Source organism: Triticum urartu, chromosome 4A (genome assembly GCF_056163025.1).
Source record: "Triticum urartu cultivar PI428250 chromosome 4A, HENAU_Tu73, whole genome shotgun sequence".
NCBI classification, from domain to species: Eukaryota; Viridiplantae; Streptophyta; class Magnoliopsida; order Poales; family Poaceae; genus Triticum; species Triticum urartu.
In genome coordinates, this window is record NC_141876.1 from 152876964 (window position 1) to 152887708 (window position 10745).

Genomic DNA, 10745 nt, shown 5'->3' on the forward strand with positions numbered 1-10745 from the left:
AGAAATTGTTTGGAACTTTGAAAACTTCTCATGAATTCAAAAAGGTTCATGAATTTTAAAAATTCATGATTTTTTTCGTAAATTAGAAGTATCATGAATTCAAAAAATATTCATGAATTTTAAAAAGACCATCAATTCAAAAATTGTTAACGGATTCGAAAAATGGTTTGCAGATTAGAAAATGCTCATGAATTTGCAAATTGTTCATGAAATTAAAAAATTCTTCACTGATTTGATAATTTTCATTAATTCGAAAAATGTTTGTGAATTAAAAATATGTTCATGGATCTTAAAAATATTCACGGTTTTGAAAATTATATATGTCTTCAAAAACTGTTCATGACTTAAAATATGTTGACGCATTTCAAAATTGATCATAAATTAAAAAACGTCTACTAATTTTAAAAATGTTCACGACGTTGAAAAATGTTCATGAATTAAATAAAGGTCGCAAATTTGGAAATTCTTAATGTCCTTAAGAAATCAAAGGAGAAAATAAAATAGATTATAAAAAGAAACAAAAAAGGGATAAAGAGAGAAGGAATGAAAAAAGAATATATTAAAAATAGAAAACCCTTGTTAATAAAAAAAGTGATGGAGAAAACCTTATATTATCTTCACGACGTTGAAAAATGTTCATGAATTAAATAAAGGTCGCAAATTTGGAAATTCTTAATGTCCTTAAGAAATCAAAGGAGAAAATAAAATAGATTATAAAAAGAAACAAAAAAGGGATAAAGAGAGAAGGAATGAAAAAAGAATATATTAAAAATAGAAAACCCTTGTTAATAAAAAAAGTGATGGAGAAAACCTTCTATTATCTTCACGACGTTGAAAAATGTTCATGAATTAAATAAAGGTCGCAAATTTGGAAATTCTTAATGTCCTTAAGAAATCAAAGGAGAAAATAAAATAGATTATAAAAAGAAACAAAAAAGGGATAAAGAGAGAAGGAATGAAAAAAGAATATATTAAAAATAGAAAACCCTTGTTAATAAAAAAAGTGATGGAGAAAACCTTCTATTATCTTCACGACGTTGAAAAATGTTCATGAATTAAATAAAGGTCGCAAATTTGGAAATTCTTAATGTCCTTAAGAAATCAAAGGAGAAAATAAAATAGATTATAAAAAGAAACAAAAAAGGGATAAAGAGAGAAGGAATGAAAAAAGAATATATTAAAAATAGAAAACCCTTGTTAATAAAAAAAGTGATGGAGAAAACCTTCTATTATCTTCCCAAAACCAGGTTGCTAAGTCCGTTGGGCGATTGTGGGAATGGGGGGATTCCAATTTTGGGGAAGGGGAGTGTGAATGCTATTTATCGCATTAAGCGATCGCGCCAGGATGTCTCGTCAAGGTTGTAGACTAGTTGGGCCGGCCAATTTTCACGCAATGTTCGAACGGAAATTTGAATGGGAAATAAGGAGAAGAGGGGATCGATCTCTGGTCGCTATGGAGAGAGCTCGCGACGCAAGCCACTGTGCCAATACCTTTCCACACGATAAGACTAGTCACAAGGGGTAGTAACATAGACTAGTAACATGCATATGTTACCGGTCTATGTTACTACCTCTATAGTGGTGAGTAACATATGTGTGGTAACATGCAACACTTCATTTATTATGCTATAGACTCATCTTGCCATGATATGTGTGATGTTACTTATACTACTAGTAACTAGCTACGTTACCACTTCCCTATCTTTCTCCATTTATTGTTTGCCACATCACCTATTTTATCTAGATATGTGTGATATTACTATATATGTTACTCCCATTGTGGGTAGTCTAAATTGGTGGTGCGTTTTCTACTTGAGGCAAACAAAGTCGGTCTTCCATTGCTTTTACGGTTTTTTTTCTATTTTTCTTTTTATTTTGATAGGATTTTCTTCGATTTTATTTGGTTTCTTTTTCTTCTCCTGTTTTTGTTTGGTTTTCTTTGTTTCTTCTCCATTTTTGTTTGTTTTTTTCTTCTTCTTCACTTTTTGTTTTTAAAATTATGTTTGATTTCGTTTTCACTCTACATTTTCGTATATGTCAAGAAAGTCTTTTAATAAATGATCAACATTTTTTGTACACATGTTCCACATTGTCCTAACGCTTTTTCAATATTTTTCAAATACTTATTTAAACAAATTCTTGTTCACATTTTTATTACTTATTTCAACATTTTCCAAATACTTGTTCAACATTTTTTAACACTCATTTCAACATTTTTCAAATACTTGCTCAACATTTTAAATCATTGTCGAGGAAATCATTAACTGGTAACTGCTCGGTTGGCTAGCGAGTAGGGGATTAATAGGCTAATCGGCAAGTTAATCGGCCATTTAATCAATTAATCGGACGATTTATCAGTTTATCGGCTACTCGGTGACCCTATGAGTAGGGATTAATCGGCAAGTTAACTGGTTAATCGGGTGAATTCTTGAACAGGGTTTTAAATACTTATTCAACATTTTTATATACTCATTCAACATTTTTCATACACTCATTCAACATTTTTTAATAATTATTCGACATTTTTCAAACACTTGTTCAATATTTTTATTACTCATTCAACAATTTTCAAATATCAGCTCATCATTTTTCAAATTCTTGTTCAATATTTTTTTAATACTTATTCAACATTTTTTAGATACTTGTTCAACATTTTTCAACTGTGTTTTGAAGAGTTTATTCATAATATGTGTGTGTGTGTGTGTGTGTGTGTGTGTGAAGAATATGTTAAAAATATAAAGAAAACTGTGAAAATAAAGCAAAAAATAAGAACGTAAAACAGAAAATAAAAAACTCCAGGTGGCTGGCGTCCCGCGCGGCTGGGCCGGCCCATCCGGGGCTTCCCCGACGCGAGAGCTACACCTGGCTCGCTTAAAGCGAGAAACAGGGAAAAATCCTATGCGCCGCTCATTGCATCATTGTCGACAGAACTCACAGACATACCCCGCATCGCTGGCAGTGGGCCGGCCCTTATACGAGCGTAGCTAGCCGGTTTTGGGAACCTTCTAGAAGGTTACCTGAACCGTTTTTTTTCCTTTTTGACCGCTTTTTCTGTTTCTTCTATGGTTTTTTTCGTCTTTCTTTTTTCCGTTTTTATATTTCTTTTTCTTCTTTCTTTTCCTTTTCCCTGTTTTCTGTCTGTTTTTTTTATTTTTTTCGTTTCTTTTGAAAGTTGTTCGGAAAGTTCAAAATTTGTTCGTGTCCAAAAGTTCAAAATTCCGAAAAATATTCGTGTTTTAAAAAATCGTTAATAAAATCAAAAAAGTACACATTTTTCAAAAATTGTTTGGGCATTTGAGAAAATTTTATTGTTTTACAAAAATTGTTTGGAATGCTTTTGTTCAACTTTTCTACTATTTTTGATAAATGTTCCCATTTTAAAAAAATGTTCTTGTTTTCATTTTTTGGGAGTTTCAAAAAATGTTCCCATTTAAAAAAATGTTCACAAATTTTGTAAAATCTCTGTAAATTTTGTCCAGGAATTTCAAAATATCTTCACGTTTCAAATTTTTGTTTTGAAATTTGAAAAAATGTTCTCGTTTCAAAAAAACTGTTAAATAGTTTCAAAAAATGTTCTTGTTTTTTAAATTTTGTTCAAAAATTTAGAAAGTGTTTGCGTTTCACAAAACATTCCATTTCTTGAAAAAAAAATGCCTTCGAAATTCCTGCGCAGCATGTCTGGTTCTTTAGGTCTGATGCTACTCTTTAATCAACCACACCTACTAGCTCAGCTGGTAGGAAATCGTCAGGTATGGCGGTGCGTCATGTGTTCGACTCCCCACAACCGCATATACATATGTTTAGCCTCAGTGCGTGTTCGATTTCGGTTTTCTGTCTTCATGGCCCGGCCCAGTCGAAGCCCCGCCGGGTTTCAAAAACTTTCCAAAATATTTAAAATGCAAATTTCATAAAAGTTCATGGAACCAAAAAATGTCTCTGAATTCGAATAATGTTCACGAGTTTGAAAACAATGTTGATGGTTTTAAAATATGTTCGTGAATTTGGATATTGATGAACATTTTTTGAATTGATGAACAAATTCTCAATTCAAGAACATTTTCCCAAAAAATCGGATGAATTTTCAAAAAATGGGTGACATTTTTTTAATTTGATGAACATTTTAAAAAATTACGGTGAACAAATTTTGAATATGATCAACATTTTTTGAACTCGATGAACAAATTCTCAATTCAAGAACATTTTCCGAAAAAATCGGATGATTTTTTTGAAATTGATGAACATTTAAAAAAATTACGGTGAACAAATTTTAATACGATGAACACTTTTTTAACTTCATGAACAAATTCACAAATCAAGAACACTTTTTTGAAAACCGGATGAACTTTTGGAAAACTGGATGAACATTTTTTTGAAGTTCATGAACAAATTCACTAATCAAGAACACTTTTTTGAAAACCGGATGAACTTTTGGAAAACTGGATGAACATTTTTTGCATTTTATGAACAAAATTTGAATTAGATGAACATTTTTGAATTCGGTGAACAAAAAATGTTCATTTTTTCAAAAACTCAGAAAAAAAGAAAAAAGAAAAACAAAGGATAAAAAAGGAGATGAAGAAGAAATTTAAAAAGCGAAAAAGGAAAAGAAAACAGAAAAAAACTGGGGGACCTCGCGCCCCACAGGAGCCGCCCCTTTACTACTACAGCAGTCGTGCCTGGGCCTGGGGAACGACATGCGGGCTGGCACACCACGGCCTGTAAGCACATTTATCCCAGGCTGTGACGTGTCGTTCTGGTTGTGATGGAGGCCCAACCCATACACTACAAGGTTGAAGCCCACGGTTTTACTTTCATCGGGTTGTTGTTGTTCTTCCTCTCTCTCTCCTTCGTGGTGTCGTCGCCTCTCATCCAAAGCTTTAGCGAGGGAAGGGATTCAGGCCGTGATGGTGGGGAAAGGAGGCGAGGCCGCGGCGTCGGCGCAGCACAAGGAGGAGCACGAGGAGGACGGCGACATGGTTGGAGTGGTGAAGCTGATCAGCGCCGAGGGTTTCGAGTTCGTCATCGACAAGAAGGCAGCCATGGTCTCCAACACCCTCCGGAACATGCTCACCTCACCTGGTATCCTTCCTACCCTCTGGTCCATCCGTCCATCAATCGATCAATCGATCGGTATTACTGACTAATCGAATTGAAATCGATGAGCGTTAAGGTGGCTTCGCGGAGACGCGCGAAGGCGAGGTGAGGTTCCCTGAGATCAGCACCGCGATCCTAGAGAAGATCTGCCAGTACTTCTACTGGTCGCTCCACTACGCCAGGTAAATCCCTTACTTCAGACTCGCCTTCCCCCCTCTGTACGTCCAGATTATCAATCAAATAAGCTTAATTTTTGTTTGTGGGGATAAATTTGCTTAACTGCTCACCCCAATTAGATAACTCTGTCCGTGCAAGCAAGGCCGTGAAACAATCAGATTTAGGTGCCTGTGGCTTGCACTTGTTTTGCCCTGCCAACCATCGTCCTGTTTTATTTGTTTATTTATCGATTGCTTGAACTAAGATCCATCACAGAGTGCTCTTACAAAATCTTGCCAACAATCATACAGCCTGCCTGGCTCCCATTCATGTATGTTGCAGGTTTCTTTTGTTAAAATGTTTCGTGTAAATGTCCAGAACTCCAGAATAAGGCCCTGTTTGGTTCATAAGTCCTAGGACTTTTTCTAGTCCCAACTAAAAAGTCTCTAGTCCCTAAAAAGTCTCTCCCTGTTTGTTTCCAGAGACTAAAAAGTCCCTAGTCCCTTCCTAGAGGTTATTAAATGACCATGTTGCCCCTAGTATATAGAAAAATAACAATCAAACAACACCATGGGGTGGCGGGCCATTGAATGCATGGAGGGGCATCGTTGGAAAAGTCCCAAAAAGTCCCAAAAAAGACTCTCCTTGAGAGTCTTCTTCATTTAGTCCCAAATGCCTAGTTTAGTCTCTAAAAAGTCCCTCCCGTTTGGTAAAAAAGTCTCTAAGAGGGACTTTTTCTAGTCCCTACACAAAAAAGTCCCTGGAAACAAACACCCCTAAGTGTGATGACCTAGAAAGCATATCTGTGTCTTTAAGGGTACTTATTGTTTGCTCATTCGTTACTGTAAACGAACCAAATTAAATGCTTAGGGTATCTCTAACGGCAAACACGATGCCCCATTTGTCGGGTAATCCAACGGTATCCCTCAATTGTCCGCCACTTTGTCCAATGGAGAGAGGAGAGAGAAGTGGGTTTGTTGTGGGGTCGGAGTGGTCCTATGCTGAGTTGGCGGTGTCTGCGGACATGTCCGGACTCCCCTACTTCGCCTCTCGATCTGGGGCCAGAATGGGGTATTTTGGACGTCCGGACAGAAGTAGGGGATACCGTTGGAGGGCTTTTTATCTCCAGACAGGCCAGTCCGGACATAAAGAGGGAATAATAGCTTTCTATGACTTCTTTTCAGAATTCTGAGAAAAAATCTCTATATGATTCGTTTACAGAATATTTAGGAGCAGAACCAATTGAATGGTTCCCATGTATTCCCTCTCTTAACTTTTATTTATGGTTCATCAAACTTGTTCAGTGGTTAAACTTATGAAGCATGTGAAGTTTATACTCCATCATCCCAGTCAAATATTTCGTGCTTACAAATGGCACACTAGGTGTTTTGCTGTCCTTGCCCGATAATAAGCACTAGCAGGTTGGTGAAGCATAATCCTCGCGTGAGGGAGTGGAATACATCACACAACTTCAAAATAACAGATATCAGAATATTTACAATCCAGGCATTTACCTTGGACCATACTATATATCATGCACATGAGATGTCCATATACTTTCTTTTCTGTTGCACTCCTCATGCTATTATTTATCTTTCCTGTTTTATTAGTGGGTACTGGTCATGCATACATCTCAGGATTTCTGGTGTTATTTTTACTGCAAGCTAAATTATGACTTCTTGGATTATTTTGTCACTTGTGGGGGCAAAGCAAGAATTTAACTGTGTGTAAGATGATGTTTCCTATGCTTACTGCTTTTGTGAACAACTTCTCCATTCACATGCCCATTTGAGTAAAAATCATTTTTTGTTCTGGAACAAGGTCACATGCTCCGTCTCATTTGTGTGAAGTCACCTCTTATACACTGGTACAACAATAATGACACGCCAACAACACATGCAGCTTTTGCATCAAGCTACAAATACCATATGGTTCCTACCACCTATCTACTCTATTGTAGCTGTACCAAACCTTGACAATTTTCTTAACCGAGGTGTTCATGAAATGATATAACTCAATAAATGTGCAATGTAACCTTAAATGTTTTCTTCCTTAGGTCTTGATAGGTGCTCTTAACTTTTAATCCATAATTTGTCAGGGTAAATTCAGTTGTCTTGAGTTTTTCGTCTGATTATGAGGCACTTAAGTTTTATTTTATTTTTACTACAGAGGTTGCCTAGAATTGTATGCTGACTATCGTTCACAAGCTGTATTGTTCTGAAGAATTCTGCCGAAAACTGGATAGTCTACCAGGGCCTGGGGGCAGGTTGTGCCATAGAGTTTTCGGTAGAGTAGGTTCTGTGCTGGGAAAAACGACATTCCTCAAAAATATCCAGCACTTACTCGTGTTTCCCAAGCTAGCAGTTGTTACTTGAGTTTAGTGAAAAAAAGGCGTGCTTAGGCACTAGGCGGCAATAGGATGCCTAGTGCTTAAGAATGCTAGCCGTGTGCTTAGGCGACGCAATTTAGCCTGGCAAAACAGACAATTAAGGCCTAGCACTTTTTTCCTCAGTTGGAGTAGAATGCCCGCCCCTTGCACTTGGTTCTCTGTTCAAATGAGATTTTGATGAAAACTCCATATTGGCATTTGGTGTGTAGAGGTGAAGAGATTTCCCCGTGATTAGAGGAGAATTTGGTGTGTTTTTCACATATATTGCGGATTCCACCTTGACTTTGGGTAGTTCCTTGCATAAAGAAACAGAAGCAGTGTACTGATAAGCCGTGTATTAAGTGGTGTGTTTGCATATCTCATCCGTTGCGTTTGTTTGACGACTCCATTGTTTTGTTTGTAGTGGGAAGGAGACGGCGGAGTTCCCGATCGAGCCAGAAATAACGCTGGAGCTGATGATGGCTGCAAACTACCTCGACACTTAGCCTGGAAAACTGCATGGTTGTTGACAAGATGAATCCATCGTCCACTTGGGTTCATTCAGTAGAAAATGCGATGTTCCACCATTGTGCTTGCCTTGTCTCACTACAGTATATGGGCTTAGTAAACTAAACTGCTAAGGTTGCGATGGATGTATCGCGCGGTTAGTAGCATGAATCTGTCGTTACTGGACTTAACAGCTTGGCCGGGATCAGATCTTGTTGTTGTGTCATATCAATCAAAACTGAGGCGCGACCAGATCTTATCAGCTGTATCATCTGTTGGACTGTGATCAGCTGGGCACATGTCGCTTGTTTCTACATCGCACACACAAAGATTCCACGCAAGTGATGCAACTGGATTCCATCGACTTGTCTAGACCATTAGCCAGCGCAGGACGTTGTGACCTGGGGCGGCTGCTACAACTCTTATCCAACGTTATTAATACTTGTTGCGTCTCATAGTGGTTCTTGCCGTCATGGGCATGACAGTGATCTTACCAGTTCTTCCTTCTGATAGTAGTTTTATCATCACACTTGATGTCGATGCCGCAACGCACAAAAACTGTTGTATGCACACATGATTAGAAATGTGATGTAGCCGCATTAGCATCACAAGAAAAGCCATCACACCGTGTTCCTCTCCTCCAACTAGTCATGAATCAATGCTTGTCATATTTTTGGATCAATCTAATCTAATGTCCAATGGGTATGCTATAAGATGTACAAGTAGTCATCAATTAACGCTTCCCTTTCCAATACTGCCATCGTTTCTAAGTTAAACAATGTGGGTATTAGTCTTGGAAAGAATGAGAAGAATATTTCTATTTTGACTAATGCTTTGAAACATTTGGAATATGACCGATTAAAAGTTACTCCACGTGTTTCTAGCAAGTCTTATGCCTCTCATATGATGAGGAGGAGCTGCATGCCACATCAAATGGTCAGCTACTCTCTCATTTAGTAGGAGCGGTTTCGGACGTGGGTCTAGATGAATCCGAGCTTAGTTCATTAATTCAGCTTACAACATCCGGACGTAAGTCAAAGACTGCACGTTTGAAAAAAATAGCAAGTCCCATAAGAGGGTGAAGTGTTCTAAATCCCTTATTGTTTCCTCATGAATGGAATGTTTTTTAATCGCAGAGATCTTCATGACTTGGCTAAACATTTATTTATTGCGGAATGTAATAGGGAGCACAATTTAGATTTTGTGGCTATCTCTGAAATGGGGAGACGTGATTTCTCAGTGAGTCTGCTTGACCGTCTTTCAGGCGCGATAGACTTTACTTGGGTTTCACGCCCGCCTAAAGGTCGTTCTGGTGGCATTTTACTTGGCGTAAATACAGGGACTATGGATGTTTTGGCTAGTTCGGATGGTGAGTTTCACGTTAAACTCCATATTCGCAACAAGGCCGACAACTTCACATGGACCCTCGTCGCCGTGTATGGGGCAGCCCAGGATGAGTCAAGGCCGATTTTCTCCGTTCTTATAGGTGGGGATTTTAATTTGCTTCGATTTCCAAATGAGAAAAGCCGTGGTAGGTTTGATAATCATTGGCCTTTCTTTTTCAACGTTGTCATCGATAGTCTAGATCTGCGAGAGGTTTCCATGATTGGAAGACAATACATTCCTATTTGCCTCCTTAATGTTAGTTTTAAAATATTCATGAAGGTTGCGACTATTAGGCTAAACTCGGTTGCTGACCATGTGGTTCGCCCTACACAAACAACTTTTATGCAAGGCAGACACATCCTAGATGGAGTTGTTATCCTTCATGAAACAGTCCATGAATTACACCGGAAAAAGTTGAATGGGGTGGTACTCAAAATAGACTTCGAAAAGGCTTATGACAAAGTCAAGTGGCCCTTTCTTCAACAGACTCTCAGAATGAAAGGATTTTCTGCAGAGTGGCGCGCTTTGGTCCATAGCTTCGTTTCTGGAGGTAGTGTTGCCATTAAGGTCAATGATGACGTTGGACACTATTTCCAAACGGGAAAGGGATTGTGACAAGGTGACTCGATATCGCCCATGCTATTCAATATAGTGGCAGATATGCCAGCGGTCATGATTGAGCGTGCCAAGTTTGATGGCCAAATTGATGGGGTAGTAAATCATCTAGTCGATGGTGGTCTCTCTATACTTGAATATGCGGACGATACGATTCTCTTTATGGATCATGACCTCGAGAAAGCGAGAAATATGAAACTGATTTTATCAGCATTCGAGCAACTCTCGGGTCTTAAGATCATTTATCATAAAAGTGAATTATTTTGCTTTGGCGACGCTCAAGACGAGGCCCACTTGTACGATGAACTGTTCGGATGCGAGTTGGGCCAGTTTCAGATCACATATCTGGGGATGCCGATACATTATTGGAGACTCACAAATGCCGAATGGAAACATGTCGAGGAGAGACTGCAAAAAAGACTTAGCAGTTGGAAAGGTAAACTGTTGTCTCTGTGTGGAAGATTGGTCCTCATAAATTCAGTACTAAGTAATATGGTACTATATATGGTTTTCTTCTTCCAGTTGCCAAAAGGAGTCTTACATAGATTGGATTATTTCCGGTCAAGATTCTTTTGGCAAGGAGATAGCAAGATAAAGAAATATCGACTAGCCAAATGGA

General features: G+C 38.0%; 1 protein-coding gene across 1 annotated transcript; it reads left to right on the forward strand.

Moving 5' to 3' along the window:
* Window positions 1-4804: 4804 nt before the first annotated feature.
* Window positions 4805-8393, forward strand: LOC125551646 (BTB/POZ domain-containing protein). The gene is made up of 3 exons (XM_048714916.1): window positions 4805-5079; window positions 5171-5276; window positions 8043-8393. The coding sequence occupies exons 1-3, from the start codon at window positions 4905-4907 to the stop codon at window positions 8122-8124; spliced, it is 363 nt and encodes a 120-aa protein (XP_048570873.1). The 5' UTR covers window positions 4805-4904; the 3' UTR covers window positions 8125-8393.
* Window positions 8394-10745: the final 2352 nt, after the last annotated feature.

Bases quoted from the DNA above. Each gene is read 5' to 3' on its own strand.
- LOC125551646 (XM_048714916.1), top strand. From the start codon at position 4,905: ATGGTGGGGAAAGGAGGCGAGGCCGCGGCGTCGGCGCAGCACAAGGAG. The intron at 5,080-5,170 runs GTATCCTTCCTA...ATGAGCGTTAAG, and splicing joins GAACATGCTCACCTCACCTG to GTGGCTTCGCGGAGACGCGC. The intron at 5,277-8,042 runs GTAAATCCCTTA...TTTTGTTTGTAG, and splicing joins TGGTCGCTCCACTACGCCAG to TGGGAAGGAGACGGCGGAGT.